The sequence below is a fragment of the Eptatretus burgeri genome, chromosome 3 (genome assembly GCF_056783735.1).
Source record: "Eptatretus burgeri isolate ZD-2024b chromosome 3, Ebu_testis_v1, whole genome shotgun sequence".
Taxonomy (NCBI): Eukaryota; Metazoa; Chordata; class Myxini; order Myxiniformes; family Myxinidae; genus Eptatretus; species Eptatretus burgeri.
In genome coordinates, this window is record NC_140963.1 from 26,545,704 (window position 1) to 26,571,443 (window position 25,740).

The following is a 25,740-nucleotide window of genomic DNA, read 5'->3' on the forward strand; positions in this document are numbered from 1 at the left end:
TTAACATGTTAAATGCTCCAAAATAGGGCTCAGAGGGCACTAGAGAGCGTCTAGAACCCCAGAGCTTCCAGGGCCCTAAGGCGGGCCCTGGACCCTGCCACAAGGGTCGAGCGCTCCGCGCTCGAGATGTGCGCTTCGCGCACATTATTGGGTGTCGGTTGCAAATCCTCCCTAATTCTGATTTCCAAAAGTTGGCATCTCTGATGAACCACTCGCTCAGGGTGATGGAGCACGAACCATTCATTCAGGGTGACGGAGCATGAACCACTCGCTCAGGGTGACGGTGCACGAACTACTCGCTCAGTGTGGCGGAGCACGAACCACTCGCTCTGAATGACGTGGCTCGGCAAAAGCGTCTGCAGAGCATGAACAATTTGCTCGGAACTACCCAGTGCGGTACCGCTGTCGACAATGGGTGCTCGGCAAGTGGCTTAAGCACTCATGCAAGCACTCCAATTAAATGGTCGATTAGGAATGGTTGGCCAGGCTGTCGCTGCATACCATAATGGATAGCTTTAACTTTAAAGCCCATCTTCACCACGTATGCAGCAGTTAATGAAATAAAATGACTTGAACCACAAAAGAGTTGCAGCTTAATTCAGAACAACCCTGGAGACATCGCAAAGTTCAGCCCCCTCGGAAATATACATTGCAGAAAATTTGCCATTTTGCCTGCTCGTCTGTGCACGTGTCATGTGGTACATCAGTTCAGATACTTCGCAAACGTTATAACTTTATTTTAAAACATCCGTTTTTCACCAGATTTGCTTTGACTCCCTGTGGAACACCTTACAAAACACTATATTGAAAATATAGACACAGATCTGACAGACGTGATGTTAAGCAGTTCCTCTCGGGGACAGGGCGTGAGGTCTTGCAGTGAATGCATGAAATCATATCGCTCAATGAAGCTGGTTAATTTTGTTACGTACCTAAATTATTTTGTTCACTCAATATAATTCTCTAAACATTCAAAAAATATAAGTTTAATGCTTTGGAAATTTCACATTTTCTTGTGTATGTATGGAGGAGCGAACATGGCCTTGCCTGCTTAAAGTAAATCGGTGTCTCAGCTTAGTTATAAGACTTATTATTTATTTAAATTATCAGATTTCACAACAGATTTTGACACTTATTTAGTTCAGACGATATCCACTCCTCAAAACCGAAATAATATTTCAATGATATACTTTAATTAGTCTCTTAGAGTAGATCATGGAAAATCGTGTCATATAATGCATGAATCGCTCCAAGCTCCTCATTTGAAAACTATAGCACTAACAAAAGTGATGAACACAGCGATTCATAGCAGATCTATGTTTCACCTCCTGAAACCCACCCACTTGTGGAGATAGCAGACAACAGCAACTTGCATGTCCGCACACACGTGCGCACATACACAAACATACTCATACGGAGGTGGATACTTTGAGACCTGGGAGGGCTTCATTCCACTTTCTGGAACCCCTGTATGGAGATAACAACCAACGACTAATAACCAATAACACACACACACACACACACACACACACACACAAACACACACACACACACACACACACACACACACACACACACACACACACACACACACACACACACACACATACACACATACACACATACACACATACACACACATACACACATACACATACACATACACATACACACACATACACACATACACATACACACACACACACACATACACATACACATACACATACACATACACATACACATACACATACACATACACATACACATACACATACACATACACACACACACACACACACCGGTGCCAAATGCCATTGTGGTCCAGTTTATGTTCATACACACAAGTGCAAATGTACACATGCATCAAGTAAATGAGAACGACAAAGATTCACCTTGAAACAGCGTTCTTTGAAAGAGGATTTAAAGTGGGTAATTAGCAAAATTCAATTCAAAAATGTATCAGGCCACAGAACACAAAATGTCGATCTATACTCTATGCCTTCACAGCGAGAACAAACATGGCAAACACCTGGTCGGATGGACCTTGTTGTTGTTGTTTTTGCATGTATTGATGTCGAAGTGAGAGGTGGGTTACAAAAGGAGATCGCACAAAAAAGGTTAAACAAAGTGATTTTCTGTAAAAATAAAATTGCACATTGTCAGTGGATGACACCTCCCGAGGCACCCACCGCATGGTACCGTGGGACCCAACAAAGGCGGAAACGTACAGTGTGAGATTGAAATCTATGTGAGATTGAAAGCATGTGTACTTTTTCCTGAAATGAACAATCAAGCAGCTTGGAGAGAGCTCACCAAGTGGCTTTAGCATTCACACAAGCACTCCAACAAAACAGTTGATAAGGAACGGCTCCCTTGGCACATGATTAGCAATCCCCGAACCATCATATTAAACGTACACTTCCTGGAGACGCCTGAAATGTCAAATATGTCCGAATTGGACAAATGAACACTTTTTTTGGAGTTGGAACTGCCTGTAAGTTTGAATCTGGAGCTTAAATTTTGTAATTCTTATTAATTTAAGAGATACTCGTGGCGATTGAACGTGCAGAAATGAAATCAAACAACGAACGCCGACGTCTCCGGGCGTTTATAAGCAACGCAATGTACCCGGCGATTTGTAGCTTTGATTAACAGCTTGTTCCAAGTTATGGCCTGTTCCAAGTCAAAGTATGATTGAGCAGGCCAAAAACATGGCGGCTTCAGACCCCTGCGAAGTTACCGAGGAAACGCCTTAAGACCCCAGACAGCGAGGTGACCGAGAATCACCTTATGAAGGATATAATTAAATAAGGCTGTTAATTATCTTCAAAAGGAGTGTTTTAATAAACTCAAACACCCAATTTTCACTTGCATTTCCTTGGTGTTTTCTTGGTATGCATGCAAAGTTTCAGGCTGCTAGGTTTTAAGGTTTTGTAGTTATGGAGGAGACACACACACACTGACACACACTGACACACACACACACACACACACACACACACACACACACACACACACACACACACACACACACACACACACACACACACACTGCCTTTTATTAGCATGGATTATTTCAAAGAACACGTGGCAAAGGCAGTTGATTAAATGCTTGTAATGGTGCGTGCCTGTAATCTGGCTACTCGGAGGCTTGGGTTGGAGGATCGTTTGAGGAGGGAAGGTCTGCACTGTGCTGCACTATCTAGCTGCCTGGTTGGTATGGTGGCACCCAACCCAGAATGCTTGGTCAGGCCAGATCAGATATGTGACTTGGTACAGGTATCATGTAAAACCTGTACTAACGTTTTCCTTGTCGAGTATTGGTGACTAAACTGTCTCACCCCACCCAAGTCCTCCTAGTGAGGAGGGTGTATGGGGATTGACACCCAGCATGACTAAAATCAAAACCTGTCAAAGAGTGGAAGAGTTCCTTGTGAGCCAATGGCCATCCATTTCTGTTGCCCAACTGTGTCTGTGGATGTCTTCCTGCAGTAGGTAACCTTTCCTAGGAGGTTGGTGGCAGGATTTCCACTCTGTCCACCATAAAAGCACTTCACTCTGCAAAAACACTCAAAGTAGTGTGTGCCGCGGTGGTGCTCAGGTATTGTCCACCAGACAGTGGTCTCATCGGGTTAACCTGAGGTGGTTCTTTTGGTTGGTTGCCTGGAATGTTCTATGCCTAAGAGATGGGGAAGGACAGAGAGAGAGGCCTGGAGTACCAGTGGTAAAATGGACGCAGTGCCATGCTGTGGAGCATGCTTTGTATGTATGTATTAAATGCTCATAATGCACCACAGCAAAGAGCATCTAGAATCAACAACTTGCAGGGCTAGACTTACCCCGTCATCACTATTAAGTAGCAATTTATGCCCATGATTTAGGGTCGAAAAAAAAATATCTGGAGATAAACAGCAAGTTGCAAATTGAAGAAGAAATCGAGGCCTCAAATCAAACAAAAAAGTGTTCGATTCGATGCTCATGATCAAAATGGAAGCGCTCTAGTCAGCTGTTCCACACCAAAAGGTACCAAGCAATGGAAGCGTCCAGGTGTGTTAAGATTATTTTAGTTAATCATGATACCGAGAGTCATCAATCCTTTCAATTAGTGGTACTGCACTGTAAAGCACTGTCACTGTCCTAGTACATTTATCATAAATCTATGGCAGCTGTGGGCTTGTCAGGTAGCGTTGTTCACTGCCAAGATGCATGTGGTGTCTTATCACATTGAAAATTCACGAAATACAAGACAAATTGGAATTGAGTCTTTTTGAGGAAATTTCAAGGTTTGCCTCCAAAGGGCTCCTCAAGACTTGTGAGGACAAGATTATTGGCTGTCAAAAGATATGATGCAATTGAGAGACCCCTTGCACTTTTCTCTGTTAGTTCAGCAATGTCATCAAACTTTTTCAGGCATCAGTGTGATAACGCAGTTTCTGCTGCCCCCCCTCCCTTTCAAAAGGCGGGCGAGGTGGCAATTTCCTCCCTGCACTTCCTCATTCCGGTGGCCATTGTTATTTCTGTTGTTGTTGTCGTTGTTACTACTGATTAATGGCACTATGTTACGAATAATTATTAATGTTACTAATAATTATAAACACATTGAAGGCACCACTAGCTTGTGTGAGTGTTAATCATATGGTAACGTTAACCTGCGTGATAATTTCCTTTTTGCAGTAAGAGTGAAGAAAAACAAAAACGAAAATATTGGATAAGAGATGATAAAATGAAATGGCAAACTTTTTTTGCCTCTTCAAAACATAAAGGCCAATCATAATTTGTTTTTCCTGAAAGGTCATTAAAGGCTACAAAAAACAAGCGCAAATGAGCTAAGATCCTCGTCCTCTTAATGATGACATCATAAAAACGAATATGACATCATTGTGATGTATCAGGTTTGCGATAAATTGTAATCTGTGCTAATGCCCGGCTTGATTCCCGCAAACAAAATTCAAACAGCTTGCCTAGTTTCGGAGATAATGGTATAGGCAATTTCTATTAGCGGTGATATTATGACGTCAACTTTTTTCTAGGAAGGATTTCCAAAATCGGAGATGGTTACCGCCTGCGCGTGGGCTTTCTGCATATACATGGCAAGTTTCACGAAGATCCGATGAAAACTCTGGGTTGTGAAACAAAAAATGTCAAAAAATAGGAATGACGTCATAAAAATTGATATGATGTCATAGTGATGTGTCGTATGTGTGGTAATTCATCTCTGCTAATGCCCTGTTCGATTCCCGCAAACAGAATTAAAAAAACTTGCCTAGTTTCGGAGATAACTTTTTTGGCGATTTCCATTAGCGGAGATATTTTGACGTCATAACTTTTTTTCTCGGAGGAATTTTCAAAATCGGATATGGTTACTGTGTGCAGGGTATTTATATATATATATATATATATATATATATATATATATATATATATATATATATATATATATAATATATAAAAAATGACCGTTTTTACAGCCATTTTTCCCTGCTGTGCAGGGGTTTGGCTTTTTCTTGAGGCAATGTTTTATGGCCGGATGCCCTTCCTGACGCCAACCCTGGTCGCCTCTTACGACATACAGGGATATGGTATACCTATTCTAACCGGGGCATACACCGGGACCAATACACTGGCACTCATTTCGCCGACCTCGGAAGGATGACAGGCTGAGTCAACCCCCTGGTGTTAATTCAGCAGCCAACGGGGCTTGAACTCAGGATCCTGGGATCCCAAGCCGCCACCCTAACCACTAAGCCAACACCAGGATATATATATATATATATATATATATATATATATATATATATATATATATACATATATATGTAAATATATATATATATATATATATATATATATATATATATATATATATATATATATATATATATATATATATATATATATATATATATATATATATATATATATATATATATATATATATATATATATATATATATATATATATATATGCCAAGTTTCAGTAAGTATCGATGAAAACTGTAGGCTGTGAAACAAAAAAGTCCGCAAGAACAACAACGTGAGTAAGACTTAGAGATCCTCCACGAGGATCTAAAAACATCTGCCTGCAGTTAAGCTTTCACAATGGTTAATTTTGTGTTCTTGGGAGGAGCAGATGGTGGACTGGCTGGCTTCACTGGCTCACATTTGTCATCGTATTGCATCTGCTATCGAGGTTTTCCTTTTTAAGATTGTTGGATAAATTACATACACTTCACCTTTCCAAAGCTTTCTCATGATGTTTAGTTCCTATAATAATGGATGTCATAACAAACCCACAATTTCTGACAAATAGAGGACAAGCGAGACAGCTGAAGAAATGGCATGAGCAAAAAGTTGCATGTGCAATCTTATAATATCTCAAAATCTGATTGTCACGGAGCCTTTTTGCTTTTCAGTAAATACCTGCAGAGAGGTGTCAAAGACAACAAGTTTGGAGCTGGTCGGGATGACCTCGTAGCAGCTTTGTACTCGCATGAAGCGGGAGTAAACACCTGTGTCACCCCATGCGCCGTGTGAGCCCACTCCAAACTCCAGAATAGCTTCTGGGTGTAGGAATGGAATGATTGAAAACAATTTTTGGGGGAAATTCCGGAAACGATGAGTAAAAATGGTATAGATATCAAGTGCTGTGGAGATACCACCCCTTCACCACATACAAATTAACTGCACCGGTGTAATGTCACGTACTTATTGATCGTCTATGCTGTGATTCATTGTCATCCAAACAATCAAAGTGTCGCACCAATATATAACCTTTAAAGTGCAGGCAGTGATACTCTGCCCAGCAGTAATAGTGTGAATTCAATCATGGATCCCAGAATTACAATACTGCACATGAAGCATGCAGAAATCGATGTTTTGGCTTTTGAAGGACAAACCATGAAGCAAGATTCCATGTTTTTTGTAGGAGCTACAAGCTACAATGTGGTACTGATAAATGCTTCATCGAAGGGTGAGCGCCGAAACGTCAGCTTCCCCTTGCTTCCCATGGTGGTTTGCATAGCTCAATCCACATCCTGTTCATTTCATACAATTAAGGATGTATTTAGGTGCCTATCGCCAGTCTTTTTACCTGCCAAGTTTTCATGTTAGACCAGCAACTTTGACAAAAAAACATTTTTTTTACAAAAACATTTTTCAATTAAAAAAGAAAAGAAAACGTTCCTATGTAGTGCTCTAATTATACAATTTACTTGAAAGCCCCTTCAAAATGTAGTCGACAAGAATCCACAACTTCCCTTTTCCTGATCGTCCATCTCCGACACCCACTCTCATTATCATTGTGACAAGTCCCAAAAGGTAAATTTGTCCAATCAGAAGCCTTTGCCAAATCGAAGTCACCCGGAAGTTCCAGGAAATCACCAAAATCACCAAAAACTTATTGACCTTTGATCCCTGACCTACTCGAAATAGGTCATTATGCAAATGAGCAAAGTTGTAGTACTCATTACGGTCTATAAGCATGTAAAGATTCATTCGATTCGGTTCAACCATCTTGGAGCTCGTGCACTTTGAATTTTCAGGAGGAATGCTCAATGGCCATTGGACACCCAAGTTGAGAGGGTTACCATTTGGAAACTATAAGATATAGAAAAAAATGGATGTCATATAGCGGATAGAGAATCACCTTACGATTATGCATACCAAATCTCATCGAGTTCCATCTACAGATAACTACTCGGTATCAATTTGAATGAAAAGTACCGAAAATGCAGTTTGATATCGGAAATCCCCAAAGTTCGAGGGGGTGCTGTGGGTGAACAAAGATATAAATCGAAAATCTGGCTTGACCGTTTGTGCACAATGTATTCCAGATGATTAGTGTGAATTTTCATGACCATCTGACCATAACCCTAGGAGGAGTAGCATTTGGCGCGAAGGCACCTCCAGCTCTTGCATATTATCGATTTTTGCCCGTTGACTCCTGACCTAAGCAATATCGGTCAATATGTCCTGAGGCAAAGTTGTAGTACTCATTGCGTGCTATGAACCTGCAAAGTTTCATTCGGATCGATGCACTTACCTGGTCGCTAGGGGACATTCAATTTTCGCCAATTTTTGGGCATACCCCATTTGTAGGGGGCGCTGCGGGTAAACTATTCCATATATCACAAAAACCAGAATATATTTGATAGAGCATCACCTGTAGATGATGCATGCCAAATTTCATCAGTCTACATGGGATAATGGCTTTCGGAGTTGATTTCGCGTGACCGGTACCGATTTTGAAGGTTTTTCGGCTGTTACTAGGGAACCAAAGCGTCCCTAGCAACCATCACAATTTCCAAAGCACTAGGTCATAAGATGTACCTACCACCCGAGTTTGGTCAAAATCGGCCCACGTTTACTACCAATTATGCTGATGACAAACAAACAAACATCCAAATAAACAGACAGAATTACTGACAATAAGGGTCACCTATTTCGGCAACCCAACAAACAGATGGGGATGAAAACATAACGTCTATCCACCTTCATTGGCAGAGGTAATTAGCATACCCTGATGTGGTGGAAGAGGGTGTTTTGAAAGCTTACTTAAAATTTATGATTCAGCCTAGGTATGCCGGGAAAGCAGGGATGTGTTCAGTTTCCAAGTTTCTTTTGCAGCGCTCGTGGCTAAAGAACTCAAGCAAGCACTCCATCAAAACTATTGATAAGGAACGGCTGGCTCTCAAGTGCTAGCAAGCTGCTTGGTAACTGAACACACCCGATTACTAAAACAGCAACAGCTCATTTATTGGCTCACAAGAATGTGACATAGCTGGGGGATTCACCCATATGGATCTCTGGCTGCAACATCACTGGTTCACGTGTGGTGTAGCAGTGGAGTGCAGAGTTAGGTGTGAGAAGCACAGCTTGAATAAACCATGGCTGAGACCACGAGTGGAGAGACACCGAACTGGCCACCAACAAGTTGTGGAGAATCAAGTGCACTCCATCGTTTGTTCTGGGAGTTTGAGGAGCCGTCACCTAAATACACTCATCCCAGTTCTGTGGAGCCACATGCTCCTAAGCTCGAAAGCAAACTTTGATGGCATGATGCAGCTTGGGCTTCTCTCCATAGGCATACATCATTATCCATTGTAATTTGTGGTGGAACAAATGCTGCATTATGTCTTTAATTTTTCATCGTCTGTGCCATCTTTGTTCTCCAGCAGCAAGGCCCCATCATCACTCCAGCTCATTACACTATGTTGACTTTCAGCCAGAGCTTCATTATTATTCTTCTTCCCCTCTTATTAGTACAATTCCCCGGAGAGTGGAATGGTATGGTTGAGCTGACCATGATTTGTAATCCTGATTCGATTCCAAAAGAGTAAAGCGTTGGGCTTCGCTAAGGTAATACAAGGTTAAGGGTTGCTATGCTTAGTTATAATGTTGCTCCATTTCTTTTTCTTTGTTATTTTATTGATTTTTATAGCTATAATAAATATAGATTTAATATATGGAATTTTTACAGAGATAAAAAATATTTTTGTAATCATTTGTTCAATGCTATTCTGTTCAGCCAAAATTGTTTAACCATCTGAGCCGTTCAGTCCATTCCATGATCATTGATATGCTGTTTGTTTTAGGGATCTGTGTGTCTTCCTGTCACCCTCTGTTTGTTGGGCAGTAGATAAAAATGGTGGAATTTTTGCTGTTCTCTGCCATTCCACTCTGTGTAACGAATACATAAAAGCCCTTCGTAGTGGTGGGTAGTTAAGTATATATGTTAAGTAGTCTGACCTTGTGCTCTTTTGGCTGAAGGTGTTGTGGGCGATTTAAAATGAAAATTGTTCCAAATACAAAACCAAAGGGTGTGTGTCTGTGTCTGTGTCTGTGTGTCTGTGTGTCCTTTTCTTTGATTTCTATGCAATTCCATACCTCTGGACTAATCCCCACCAAATTTTGTATATGTGCTGGGGGTACCCAGTCAGGTAAGGGCACAACCCCCTCTCCCCCCTACCACAAGGCAATTGTCTATGTATTTGTGTGTACGTCTGAAAATCAAAGTTAAATGAACGACAACATGAGACTGAGAATATTTTTTTTGTTGCAGCTTTAAAAATCAATCTTCTTGATGGGTTACCAAGGTCTAAATAACCCGATCTTGATCAGGTGGCCCAACCTGTGCATGTATATGTCTGACAAGATGGTGCACAGGTATGCACTTACTGTGGAGCTGTTTAGTCTCGGTTAAATCCTCGTCCTGACTATGAACTGTTGGATTGGTGCTTCACAGGCTGGGTATTGCTTCACAATGTGCATGTCACATCATTGGGTGGATTGTAAGCTGGGTATCCTTTCTGCTAGCATTATTCTGCGGAAGTGAACTATCCCACGGTTTGTTTCATGAAGACGAGGCGATTTATTGCCGTCAACCTGAACAAATTACAAATCACAAAAATTGCAAATGCCACGACTCATTCGCGAACCGACACTTGGCAAGTCTGTCAAGCTTGCCAAACAACCCCCAAAATTGTCGAAAGAGTCCTTCATCCTGTAGTGGACTGAAATAGATGGTGTGATTATACGTACATGGAGGAAGGTTAAGCACGGGATGCTTTTTTCTGGGTCTTAACAACAAACGAATAAATTATTCCAAAACTGTTAAGTTTATCAAAAATTAAAGGAGTTATTGGTAAGGTATGCATATTCGACAAATAAATTGACATGTTCGAGGGTTTTGTTAATTTATTTTTTTTAAGTGACAAAATAAGGATGGCTATAACGGCAATGTTGTACATTAAAAACCACAAGGGCACTCTTCGACGTCGCCAGCCATGCCTCCGCCCACATTATTTCATCATTATACATACGTGTACCAAGTTTGATTTAAATCCATGAACCCATATTCAAAATAATAAATAATTCTTGCTGCCAGTTTTTTTTAATTTTTGTTTTTAAAGATTTCCGTTCAATCTAATATGGTTGCCAGACAATGTGACCTATTAATTATTTATGAATACCCTGGTATCCCCAAGGCTTGTGAAACATGTGTGAAGTTTCTCCTCGATCTGTCCAGCCGTTCGAGAAAAACATGATCTTTTTAAGGTTTTAGGGTAAATCCAATATAGCTGCCAAACCATGTGATCTACGATGAGAACTTTTTCTTCCTCATGGATAGGCAATCATACCTGTAAAATTTCCCCTCGATCTGTTCAGCCATTTCGGAGAATATCATTTTTGAACGTTATTATGTTAAAAAAAAAAATAAAGGATGCCAAACCATAGGACTGATGACGTCATTTTTTGTCCCATACAATTTAGCCCTAGATGACCCTCAAAATTTTTCACACTGATCGGATAAAGCATTCGACGTGTGCAATTACGACGTCATATCAAAGCCACCTATGGCATCAACAAAAAACACACATTTCCCATGCGGAGTACTTGACATTGGCCAAGTTTCAATTTTTTATAAAGTTTCAATTATATATAATAATTCAATTCACATAAATAAAGTGTGGCTATGCCATTTATGCTGTGCCCCCTCTACCAGTACACTGGTACTTATTTCGCCAACCTCAGAATGATGACAGGCTGAGTCAACCCCACCAGGTGTTAATTCAGCAGCCAATGGGCCTCAAACTAATGACCCGAAGATCCTAAGGCAGCCACCCTAACCACTAAGCCAACATCAGCCTTTACCTATCCACTATGTACCAATTTATTTAGTTGGTTATTTTGATGTAAAATCTACACGTCCCGTTTTAAAGTGTGGTTGGATGCTGTGTTCGTGATGAGGACTTGTATTATTGCTGCACAGAAAGTGAACTACTCGTTTGGTCCCATTGTTATCTTCCTTCATAAGAATAGCAAATAATGCTTCATGTACAGTCACGATACTCACGACCTATTTGTGTCCTGGGAGGTGGAGGTTTTGCCTCCCAATGGTATTCACTCGACCCTAGTCCACATCACTTTTACCTGTTCTCTAATCCTGAATAGCAACCAATATGTAGAAAAGGGACTACATTCAAAATAGCATTTACCTATCACCATTGCTATTCTTATGATGCAAGCATGGGATCGGAGGTGGAGGGATGCAGAGATAACTTGAAGTTTGGCATGACTTAAATACACATATGAGGATCATCCAACATATGAGGACAGCATACTCCAAGATGAAGCTTCCACTGTATGCACTGATTTGCTGTTCTATATTTTGGAATCAAACTGAAAACCAGGCAACAAAGATGAATGCACTACTATGCTGAGCTTCCCATCACTCCCCCCCCCCCCAATTCCTCACAATACATTTTTTCACCAACATTTCGACATTCAGGAATATAATATATATAGCAAAACCTCCTTCAAGACAGACAAGAAATGAGGAGAGATTTTAATTTCGCAGACTAAAATTCAAGCAACAAATTCCATACCACAGAGCACATACTGAACATGTTTCTTACCCTCATCAAGTTTCCATCTATGTTTCTCCAACTCATCATCTTCACACCTTCCACCCTGACCCTTATCTAACCCCTCAGGTGTCTTAGTACATTTGTCTTCAATCCACATGGCCCTCCTTTTATCTATACTATCACCTCCTTCGCCCTCTCCGTCTCCTCGTCTCTTCGCATGGTGTACCGGTGCCGCGGCCATGCGGAGATATATTTAGAGGCCCTTATGGCTGCAGCTTGCACCCTGATTATTTTGAGGCAACAGTTGTGCTATGCCTTCCCTAGCTAGTTGTGCATGCCTCGTCAGCTGGTTTTATGAATGTCATCACACAGCAATTGATTGATTCATGCATTCACTCAAAAGTTTTACTGCACACTCTGATTTTGAACTCCATCTTCAAAAATGTACGTCTTGAGGAGTTAGTTCATAATAAGGCAAAACAAGGGCTTTTGGTGCTTTATTTATCTCGAGAAATCCATAATTGCTATTAAAAAAATGTATTCTGTCCAATGGGCCTACCAACTAACCATCCACAGTGCTTACTTCAAATTCCAGGGAGCCATTGTCAGTCTTAGCCTGCCTTAAATCTGTCTATATACCCCGACCCTGATAGTCAGGACTGCACTGTTATAAATTATCCTCACTGTAAATGTCTTTTGTATTTTTGGTTGGAGTAAGTGCGCAATATGCCATTGAGACTCGAGGAGAGATGGAAGGGTGTTCAGGGTGGTGTATTCACCTTTGAGCTGTCTTGTGTAAGTTCAATTCCATTTCTTATGAGAAACTGTAACCCCAGTGATTTTGCAAATAGGGCCTTCCATAAATTGTGTCTCATCTGCCAGGATTCGCTGATGGGGGTTAAGGATCCCACATTGCCTTTGAAAAGAGTAGCTACCATTGGTTGTTAGTATCCTATCCAAATTCCAAATTCCGACCTGACCCTCGCCTTACCATTGTCTACCTGTATCCTGTCCAAGTTCAAAATTCTGGCCCTGACAAATATCAACCTGTGACGGAGTGATGACCTGCTCAGGATTGATTCTCAGCCATGGAGACGATTGCTTTGACAGAACCGATGCTCTCACAAAATAATATGATCATGGATGATGATAATGATGATGACGATGACCATCCGTCCCTCCACCCACAGCACATACATAATCCTTCCTCTGTTTGTATTCTCTGCACAGTCATCCATTTTTAAAGGGCACACAGGTTCAGTGAATAATTTTATCCATCATATCCAATGATGGCAATCATGTGCCTGATCCTGTAACGGCAAATAGTGTTTTCATTTGTTCGTATGCAGCCTGTGGTTGCTTGGCTGCATCATTTTTCTGGGGACATGGCTGTGCCACTGATACAATGCCCCCAATTATCAGCATGCTAGTACTCATTTTGCCGACCTCAGAAGGATGAAAGGCTTAGTCAACTCACCTGGTGTTGATTCAACTGCAGACAGCAACTTGAACTCAAGACCCGAAGATCTTAAGCCAGCCACCTTAACCAACACCGGGCTGGCAAATAGTTGGACATGATGGACGTTTTAATTTTGAATAACTTTTAATTTTAATATTTGATGATGGCCAACCATAACCCGGGATTATAAGAATCTTCTGTAAATCACTGGAAATGAATGTGTCATTGCCAAAGCAGCAACACATAAACATGTCATCACATCATTAAAGTGACTGCTATGCCATCACAATGATCAAAGCAAAGAAGGTATCGAAGGAATGTTTGAGTGATAACGATTGGTGAAAGTGAGATTTTTTTTTTCTCCCCCTTTCCCATCAATTGACTTTACGCTGGCCTTGTGTGCAATTGATGACGAGCTTCCGGCCTTCCAAAGATGGCTTGAGCAAGTTGTCATTGCTTTCTACAGTTTAAAAACGCTACAAAGTTTGAGTTAGATGATATGGCAACAAGAAGCCCATTGCAGGCCACTGTTTCACCACATGTGGAGAAATAATGGATATAGATAATCTTAACGATGGAATGCATTCACACGCATTTAGAAGAAGATTCCAAATAGGTACCATTTGCACAAGGAGCATCAGTGCCCACATACACTGCAGGCAACACACAAGTGCATCTATCTCTTCAGGATACTAAACTGCATTTGAAAATGACGTTCAGAATTGCGTAATATAAATATCGCTGGGGTCTGTAAACGTCACAAGCATTTACAAGGACCTTGTCGATATACAGTGCCGAGACAAAAGTCTACACTCGCTTTCAAATTTTTCACCTTTTGTTGCCTTATAGCCTGGAATAAAATTGCATTAAATCAGACTTTATCCGCCTTTAGTTACACATCGTAACCCACAACTTCTAAGTGAAAAACAAATTCTACAAATTTCAGAAAATTAATTAAAAATACAAAATTAGAATATCTTGTTTGGATAAGTGTCCCCCCTTAAAATAGCAATTGTAAATTATCTCAGGTGTGACAAATCACCTTCAAAATCACACACCAACTTAATTGGCTTCCACCTGTGTTAAATTGTCGTGATTCTGATTATTTCAAAATAAAATCAGCTGTTCCTGTAGATTTCCTCTGCTGGCTCATGAATTTCACAGCAAAGACTCAACCATGAGCACCACAAGGAGCTTTCAAAAGACCTCCAGAATAAAGTTGTGGAAAGGCACAGATCAGGGGATGGGTATAAAAATATTTCAAAGGCCTTGAATATCCATTGGAGCCCAGTCAAGACGATCATTAAGAAGTGGAAGGTATATGGTACCACGTGGACCCTGTCCAAATCAGGCCGTTCCTCCAAAGTGGATGACCAAGGAAGGAGGAGACTCATCAGAGAGGCCTTTACGGCAAAGACTGGTCAATGTGTGCATGTGACAACAATGTTCCAAGCACTCCACAAGTCCCGCCTGTATGGCGGGGTGGCAAGAAGGAAGCCATGACTCAAAAAAGCCCGCCTTGAGTCCCATTTGAGACATGCAAAAAACTACTCGGAGATTCTGAAGCCACGTGGCAAAACATTTTGTGGTCTGACAAAACCAAGATGGAACTTTTTGGCCTAAATGCAAAACGTTACGTTTGGTGCAAACCCAACACAGCACATCACCCAAAGAACACCATCCCGACTGTGAAGCATGGTGGTGGGAGCATCATGTTATGGGGATCTTTCTCATCAGCAGGGACTGGGGTACTTGTCACATGAGAAGGAAAAATGGATGGAGCAGAATACAAAAAAATTACAGAGGAAAACCTTCTGCCCAATGCAAGAAATCTGAAATTGGGACCAAAGTTCACCTTTCACCATGACAATGACCCGAAGCACACAGCCAAAGTTACACTGGAGTGGCTAAGGAACGAAAAGATACAGGTCCTTGAGTGGCCCACTCAGAGCCTCGACCTAAATCCAATTGAAAATCTGTGGTATGACTTGAAGACTGCCGTCCATCAACACTCCCTACACAACTTGACTGAACTTGAACAGTTTTGTACAGAAGAATGAGTAAATATTGCCCAATCAAGGTGCACAAATTTGGTCAAGACCAATCCCAACAGACTCACAGCAGTAATTGCTGTCAAAGGTACTTCCACCAAGTATTAACTCAGGGGGTGGACACTTATCCAACCAAGATATTCTAGCTTTGTATTTTTATTTAATTTTCTTGAATTTGTTGAATTTGTTTTTCACTATGAAATTGTGTTTTACGATGTGTAAACAAAGGTGGAAAAAAAAATCTGATTTAATGCAATTTAATTCCAGGCTATAAGGCAACAAAAGGTGAAAGTTTTGAAAGGGGGTGTAGACTTTCTATCGGCACTGTATATCACAATTATGGTGGGACAAGAACGATACAGAGCAAGCATCTCAAAAAGTCCAAGTTTGGATATGGTGGTTTGATGAAATCCCAAAAACATGTACAGTATTGCATTCTGATGTAAATATACAGACATAAGTTTCGATGTTTGAATGGCCATCATTAAAAGTCTCCTGATGGTGTCATCAGGAGTAGACAAAAGGTGGCACCCCGAACCATGAACTAATGAAATACAGCACATGTGCAAGTCCTTACGTACATAATTTCCAGCTAGTGTCATGCATTCTTCCCTGCACTGCGTGAGAATTTTCAGGATTCGTAGGTTGAGTCCATTTTAGACATGCACTTCGTGTTCATGATGGGTGAGGGGAGGTAGCGAGTGTTGTTGGTTCGTGCCAATGTCTAAATGGATACGGATCATACAAGATGAGAGGAGGAGGTCAAATTTTCCACTGTATTTGCAATAAATACATGATTCCTTTATATGTCATTTTGAAATATAACAATATTGGTTGATTTCCAAGTTTAAGAAATTAACGTAAGTGGATAGCCCATAAAGATGTCGCGATGAATGGAAAGGGTGAGTGCATTTGCCTTGCATGACAGCGGAAGAACAAGGGGGAAGAGTTTGTCGGAAAGAAACTTGAAACTTCAAGTCTATAGACAAATAATTTTGTGAATAAGGAAAGCATGATAGTGTGTTTGTGCAAAATGGTGTTCTTGATCTTTTTCTTTCATATGCAGCACAAGGCTGCTGGATAGCATCACTGGCTGAATTCAGGGATGTGCCGCTGATGCAATGCCCTCTGTAGGTTACGGTTGGAAGTTGGAATTTGCGCTCGGGTTGCAATTATATCACTAAGTTAGTGCAGGGATGAAAAAGATGAAAGAAAGGAAAGCACCTGCAATTGATGAGATACCAACAGAATGTCTGAAAGCCCTGAATGATGACAGTATTGGGATACTGGCAGACCTCTGCAACAAAATTAACAGAACAGGATACCGACCTGAGGATCTTCATGCAGTCAGTGCTTATAAAGATCCTGAAGAAACCTAAAGCCTCATGAGTCATGTAACGAAAATAATTCCAAATGAATCAGTTTGGAAATAAATGATCAGACCTTAGAAGTAGAGTAGCTAAATGAGGAGCCAGTCAAGATTTAGACCAAAGAGAGGGCATGTTTAACCTGAGAGTAGTCATTGAAAGATAACTGGAAGTGCAAAAACCTGTGTATGTGCACTTTATAGTCTATGAGAAAAGTTACTCAGCATTGCGGGTCCCTCCTCCCACCCCTTCCTCTCCCTCTTCCCACCCTCCTCTCCCTCCTCCCACCCCTTCCTCTCCTTCCTTCCACCCCTTCCCCTCCCTCATCCCACCCCGTTGCCTCCTCCCACCCCCCCTGCCTCCTCCCTCTGGACTCCCACCCCACCCCTTCCCCCTTCTTCTTCCAACCTGCACCCTTTCCTTCACTCCAATAGGGTCAGAATATATAAATTCTTTGGTATTCCAACTTAAGAGCAGCCCACATTTAGTGGACCATGTGAAAAAACATGGAGAAGACAGATGTAAGCCAGCAACCTTCAGTGATTGGCCTTATGTCTTGTTGATTGACATGGCAAAACTAAGTCGAACTGGAAAATGAAATATCTTGAATTCAGATGGCAGATCAGTTTGGATGATGGGGATTATTGGTATAAACACATCATCTCCTTTGGCCTTTTCAATGATTATGGTTGCTTCAATCACATGTGGCATCAACTGTTTCACACTCGGTCGTGGTCCATCACAGAGCTTTGGAGCATCCAAATTCCAAAGCAACATGACAGGGGACCCAATTTTGAGTACCATTGCTCTTCTTGGCATGCTGAAACAGGGAAGGAATTTCCAAGGAAAATGTGCAAATGTTGCATTGCATGAAATAACGAACATAAAGATGTCAGATCATATGTGTAATCTTTACGAATATTATCCTCTAAAAATCATGCAACATTATTTTTCTATTCATATGTCTTGTTTCATTGTTGCTAGATCATCCAAAACAGAGTAAAACTTCCTCCAACATGGGGGATGCGTTCTGGGGAATCCTTGTTTTGGAAGAATTTGCGTTGTGAGAATAATTGAACTTATGGGGAAAATGAGGATATGTTCCAGGGTCTTGAAAAATTGTCCCGAAAACAGCCTTCCCTTTCCTCGCCACTCATGGTGATAGTATGACCAGTAAGTATTACAGCTGAAATGCGATAAGCTCTGGACTACGTTAACCTGAGTTGAAATTCAAAATTAAAACTGCGGAATTGACCTCGGCAGCAGTTCCGATTGCCAAATAAAATCGTTAATTTGTTCAATTTACACATTGTTTGACACTCCGGTCATCTCCCGACCATATTTAATATGACCACACTGGCTTGGAAAGAGATTAGAGATCGATCATGACAAACATCAAAGGAAATGCCTGGGGAGAAAAAAAGAAAATTAGTGCAGAACATCAAAGAGAGAAAGATTCAATACTTCGGTCACATCATTACAGCAGATTGTCGACGGAGACATTTACTGTCAGGGAAGATCGATGGAGAACGTAGAACTTGGAGGCAGAGGAGAAAATGGACGATGGATATAATGGACTGGATGCAGTTGACCTGTGTGGAATGTGTCAGGGCATCAAGGGATAGACACAGGTAGAGATCTGCAGCAGTCAACCTTCTGGGAACAAGATAACACCAACAAATGCCGGCAGACGGAACTCCCAGTTTAGCATCCATCCGAGGGACGGCACACATTGATGCCTCTGAAACACTGGGCTGACAGTTTATAGCTGGGTTGGGATTCAAACCCAGACTAGACAGCTTGAAGGAAAATGTGCATTTCTCTCGTCGCGACCATCCAGCCAACCCAGAATGTTATTCGTAGTTTAAAAAGAAAAAAAAATTCAGGAGTTAATTGAAGGTTGAATGTTGAATGAGCTTTCATATTGTTCACTTGAGCATATTTATATCTGATGGAAATTCAAATATTATAATATGATTTTGATTCCATCAATATTCAGGGTGTGGCGAGAGATGGCTTCAGCAGTGGGAAATTCAAATGAATTTTATAACACAATCCGGTCGTAAGCAGTCTGACTAAAATTTTAACCTCCCCCATTAGGAGTGCCCACTCCCACATTTTAATTCAACAAACTACTATTAACCACAACAGCCTCGTTTATCAACTCTTTTTTTACTTTCTCAGAGTAGTCGCTCCTTCCTAAGACCACTTTGTATGCCATTATTTTAGAACAGACAGAACAACCAACAAAATCTTGGCCATTTTATATTTTTATTATCATCCAGGCGTGTCGCGATAATCCTACCAAAACAGCCCACCCCTTCACTCCAGCCTTCATTACCGGACAACCGTGCATGCCGAACGAAAAGTGTGGTTTCGCAATTGGTTCACTTCTGTCTGTCTGTCCATCTGTCCATCTACAAAACGTCAATTTATGATTGAGGAAAAACTCCATTTCAATTGAATGTTATATTTTGAACACGAATCTGAACATCAATTGGAAAAAAAAATCCTGTAGTTTAACAGTGCTTTGGCTCTGAATTCATCCCGATTGCACATGGGCAGAGGAGTGAGATTGTTTTTTTTTTTTACTCTGCCTGCCTGTCTGATAGTCAAACAAAATTGAAAATTATTCCAAACAGGAAACTTACTGTTTGTTAGGACGTCATGAAGGACACAAACAACAGGCATGAATAACTCATGTTACGTGTTAAATAAGATGGTGTAAAAGATACTGTGTCAATGGTGGTAAACTTCCGGAATTCATTTTTATATGACCTTTAAAATATTTATTTTATTTAAATTTAATTATGCACTTGAACACTGCGGAATACAAATCGCCTTCTGACCACTTCCACAAACCTACAATTTTTCAGTAGCCTACTTGGACATCAAAATATTACTAAAACTCTCATCTTGTATGTATGTATGTATGTATGTATGTATGTATGTATGTATGTTCCTGAAATACAGCCAAAACGGTACAAGATAGTTCAAAAATTATAGGGCCACCTTACTCATCATTCACCTGTGGTGTGCAGTGTCAAGTTTCATTCAAATCGGGCAAAGAAAAAATATTTAAAAATCAATTCCCGATTCAGTCAAGTACTCTTCGGGAGTATTTGATCAATGCAAACCACCTCAGCGGTATAGTTCGCTGGAGCTATCTTTTTTTTTTTTCTTGAAATTATTTTTTTCCTCAACCGCTGTCACAACGGGTTCACAGGTTGTCTAGCATTAAATAAAGTGTTGTATAAGACAAATTTAATAAGGTGTCCAGTTTTGCAGTAGTCTACATAATTCCATTGAATTACGTATACACTTAAACACTGCATGGGGTAAGGTGCTCTATGAACTCTCGAGTTACATCTGCCACCGAAGGTGAAGGAGGTGATGTTTTCACCCCTGTCTGTCTGTTTTCTGTTTGTTTGTATGCAGGCGATCTCAAAAAGTTGTGGACGGATCCGGATGAAATTTTGTGGGCAGGTTGGCTGTGTGACAAGGACGAACTGATTCAATTTTGGTGAAGATCAAAATCCTGATCCAGATCCGATAATGAGCTATGCCACCCAAGGTGAGGAGGTTGTTTTCACCCATTTCTGTCTTTGTTTGTTTGTCTGTGTGCAGGATATCTCAAAAAGTTGTGCACAGATTTGGATGAAATTTTGTGAACAGGTTTGGTGTTTGACAAGGACAAACTGGTTAAATTTTGGTGAAGATCCAGATCTGGATCCGGATACTAGAAATTTTAAGTGGTTCTTCCCCATTGAGAGAAATGGCCAAAAATTATATATGTATATCATGATATCTCAAAAATGTATTGGACTGGATATGTTCTCGTGGATCAGGCATTGCGTGGCGGTGGTTTTCGCTCCGCCCAGTTCCTTTCTAGTTTTTCAAGTGATTTTCACCATTGAGAGATCGGGCTAAACTGACATATATCACAATATCTCCAAAAGTTGTGGACGGATTCAGATGAAACTTGGTGGACACGTTGGGTGTGTGACAAGGACGAATTGATTTGATTTTGGTGAAGATCCGAATCCGGATCCGGATACGAGAATGATTTCATCCTTTAAAGTGGTTCTTCACCATTGAGAGATAGGGCCAAGAACGATATATAGCATGATATTTCAAAAATGTATTGGGCCCGATATGTTCTCGTGGATGAGGCATTGCGGGGTGGAGGTTTGCACCTCTACCGAGTCCCCTTCTAGTTTCCACTGCAGCTGGTTTTCCTTACAAATGTTGTTCCTCCACATGTTTTTGCAGTACATGTTTGATTTCTTTATCACCAGCTTCATTATCAGACTCTTTCGTTTGATATTTATGATTATGATTGCCTTCACTTCAACTGTCTGTCATTGATGGAGAGAAAAGACCTTCACCTTTCCCCTTAGCATCATCCTATATTATCAATATAATCCGTATAAAGTCAGACCTTTAAACCTTTCACCCTATATCCACATGAGTGATCTTGTACACCTGGATTCTTAACTAAATGACACACCAAAGACTTCTAGAAATGGAGGATTTCATCCATTCAAAATGTATTCACTTTTGTGGACAAATTTCTTTCCTTGAAAAGGATCCGGATTTGTCCAAGATCTGTCTTGGTTGTTTGAACTTGCTGTGATATCTCAAAAAGTTGTGTGCCCTTTGAGGATTCAGATGGATCCTCAAAAATTTTAGTCGTTAACTTGATATCCGAGGTTGTGAAAGTACCTGACTTGATTGACTGGCCTGTATGAATGCACTGTAGGGAAAGGGCTCCTTCAACATCATCCATTCTTTTTCTGCTCGCTGCAATTTAGGGTTGTTGTACTCCAGTAATGTTTTCCAATATTATCTCTCTATCTAATATTTGGTCTGTACTTTGCTTCTTCCAGTCATCTCTTGGTTGCCTACTTGTAATTATTGTAATTATTGTCAAAATATATATATATATATATATATATATATATATATATATATATATATATATATATATATATATATATATATATATATATATATATATTGTGCCAGATTTGTCATTAGCCCGTGCTCACAAAGTGAAAAGCGTGGTGAAGTGATCAGTCCGGTACGTGTGTACCTGCATACGTACGTGTCTGCCTTTTGTTATTCTTTTCTCTGGAACCGCTTGTCGGATTGACATAAAATTCTCACCATGTGACGACTGATGTAGAATGTTTTAATGGTAATTATGATGTCATCAGTCATGTGCAGGAGCAGCCATGTTGAAAAAAATGAGAAACGTTGGACCTCTATCGCTGAAACCGCTTCGTGGAAAAAAGTTGAAACTTGGCACATGTCAAGTTCTCCTCACAGGAAATAAGTGTGATTTTATTATGATGTCATAGGTGCCCTCATTATGACGTCATCATTTCATATGTAGAATGCTACATCTGATCAGTATAAAAAATTTTGAGGGTCATCTTGGGATAAATTGGTCAACAGAAAAAAAAACTTATGATGTCATCTGTCACATGGTTCAGCAGCAACATTAAAAAAATAATAATAAAGAAAACCTTCAAAAATCTTCTTCTCTGAATTGGCTTAACAGATCGAGGAGAAAGTTTACAGGTATGACAGCCTATCCATGAGGAACAAGAAGTTCCCCACCTATGACATCATAGGTCACATGGTTTGGCAGCCATATTGGATTTACCATAAAACCTTTAAAAATCTTCTCCAGAACAGCTGGACAGATCGAGGAGAAACTTCACATACATATTACCCAATCCTTGGGGATACCAGGGTGTTCATGAATAATTGGTCGGTCGCATGGTTTGGCAACCATATTGGATTGAAGGAAAATATTTTTAAAATTATCTCTTGAACTGCTGCATCAATCGATGTGAAACTTCAAAATTATGATCTAGTAGTGATGGAGAAAATATCTTTTTTAATTTCAACCTGATCGGACGCATGGTCTGGCAGCCAGAATTGTGATTTTTTTTTTTGAATCTGCATTCTTTTTATATTTTCTTTTTTGAATGAGGCTCACTTGGCTGCGCTTCTTTGGGTTTGAGGATGGAGGAGGAGTAGCTGAAATGTGAATCCTATCCAGGTTCCTCCTGAGGACTTCATCTTTGCTTTTTGCTTGTTCGGGTTTCTTCTGATAACTCCAATGCAGTACTTGTTTTATTTGGCCTTCCATTTGATTTGAATTTATTTTTTTTTAATCACAACTGTGCCACCAGAAGAGTTGGCTCACACCAAGTCCTTCTCAAGACTGCTATGAATATCATCTAGTTGAGTATGTTTTTCTGTCTGATACATTGGCTTCTCTTCTTGTCTGTTATTATTCCATGGCAGCATGATCCCATGACTCTTTGCACGGTGATCAATCTTTACTCCATCTTCTTTCACTGCTTTTTGTCAATGAGACATTGCTTGTGAACTTTCAGACACAAAGGCAATTTGCTTTTCATTATTTTTCTTCATTTTCCAATATATACTTCCCATTCTGCACTAGTACCTCTCTTCACTGCTTTAAAGTGATCTATATCCATTTTTATCTCACCTTGACTTTAGTTAGGTGATCTTATGTGATCGAGCAGTGTCCGTAGGTGAGTGAGTCAGTAAGTCCATAAACACCAGTAATTATCACTTGAACCAAACACACGATTTTGATGAAACTTGGCCACAAGCTTCATATCTGATGCCTAATGAAGGTGTAATGATTCCATCAAAATCTTCACTCATTGAGGGGTCCACAGGAGGGGGCAGGAGGGGTGTGTTTGAACACCCCCAAATAGGTATTTGCTGTCTTCTCTGAAACTACACATGATTTTGATGAAACTTGACCACAACCTTCATCACTTATAATGTACCAAAGCTTATCGTCTTCAGAGAAATCTGCACTCTTTAAGGAGGTGTATGGTGGGGGGGGGGAGTTTGATCCCCCCAAAATAGGTATTTGCTCTCTTTCTGAAACCACACACCAATTCGATGAAACTTGACCACAACCCTCAACACCTGTCATTTACCAAAGTGTATTGAATACATCAAAATCTGCACTCATGAAGGGAATCTACGGATGGGGGGGGGGTGTTATTGTTGTGGTGCCGGGTCTCGGTGGCGAGCACAACCGCTCGGGGGAGCAGTAGAGTCGGCTCCACCGAACACCCGGAATTTAGGTCGTACCTTTCAGATAAATCCGAAAGGTCACGGATCCCTTATTGGACCGAAGATCACCAATACGTCGACCACGTGGAGTAGGGTCAATTACCAATTTCAATACAACTAAATACCCACGCAGTCTAACTACCGGGGAACCACACCCTCAGCCGACTCTGTCCGATCCGAGCGGAGTTAACAGAGCCGCGCCGGACCAAATGAACAATTTACCCTCACTATCTCTCAATACACAGCGTACTAAGCCAATGAAGGAAACACAGAAACGAGCTGGTACATTCAACAAAAGGGGTATTTATTTATAACAATAATCGAGGAGGGGAACACAGAGCAGAGTTATAACCAAATAAAAGCCATTCAACCAATGTACAATAATGCAAGCACTTAACGATTCTACTTAACAGACAGGCTCACGCCAGACACACACCCAAAGAAATGGACTCCGTCGTGTCTTTATTGAAGGCTTCCAGCTCGAGGAAAGGTGAGCTGGAGACCAGAGCTAGATTGGACCTTCCCGCCTCGTACGGCCCTTTAGGATCCGGCTCGGCGGGACTCGAACCCGGAACTCTATGCCGCTGCAAGCACCGGGTACGGAGAGCAGCGTCGGGCTCCGACGCCGCTCTACTCCCCCCAAATTCTGCATGGACCCGTTTGCACCACTCACCCGCTCAACCTCGTTCGGCCCGACCGGACCTACCTGGTCACAGTCCACTTCGAGGGAGCATACCCTCTCCCTCTGTTCCTGAAGGAGGCTATCCTGATGCTCGCACCGGATCATGAAACATCTACCAGCTCAACCCCATTGTCCCCTCCTATCTCGACCTGTGTGTGCTCATCTTTAATTTCATGTAGTTTCTCTTCTACTTCTTCTAATCCCCATGTCTCTGTTTTCATTTCCGTTGTCTCTTAATTTTTTTAAATTCCTGCGTTTCTGTGTCTCTTAATTTCTCCATCACCTCTATTAATTTTTCTGTCATCCCCTCGTGTTTCACCCGATACGTTTCCCCCATTATTGTCGTGGTGTCGCTAATCCCCTCGACCTTACCCGTCTCCATCGTGGACCGACAAACCTCCACACTCCTCCTCGACTCGGTCGTTTCCCCACGTGCAGGCGCCATTATTCCTCTTACGCCCACCTGCAGGCTCAACCCCATGCTCTGAATTTCACCCCGCTGTGTTCGCATATCACCCCTCATCTCATCCATTTTACGCAGGCCCGCGTCCATTTTGTTTTGCATTCCCTGCATTTCTTCTTTAATTTCATTCATATTGTCGTTTGTTGTTTGGAAATCACCCCTCATTCGGCTTTCCATTCTTGCCAGCATTGCCATCAACTGGCCCATGTCAAG

The 25,740-nt window shown here is 41.0% G+C and overlaps 1 protein-coding gene across 4 annotated transcripts in view; it reads right to left on the bottom strand.

Annotated features, from left to right (window-relative positions):
- The window catches only part of LOC147029588 (5'-AMP-activated protein kinase subunit gamma-1-like), an 88,265-nt gene extending 75,602 nt beyond the window's left edge, over positions 1-12,663 (bottom strand). For 2 of the 4 annotated variants that reach the window (XM_085872739.1, XM_085872740.1), the window contains exons 1-2: positions 12,420-12,663; positions 6,424-6,563 (exon numbers count right to left, since the gene is read on the bottom strand). In XM_085872739.1, coding sequence (XP_085728865.1) covers positions 6,424-6,563; positions 12,420-12,612 — 333 coding nt within the window. In that variant the 5' untranslated portion in view covers positions 12,613-12,663. The remainder of the gene's footprint in view (positions 1-6,423; positions 6,564-12,419) is intronic. The other 2 variants (XM_085872738.1, XM_085872741.1) reach the window with 2 other exon arrangements.
- Between the last annotated feature and the right edge of the window lie 13,077 nt (positions 12,664-25,740).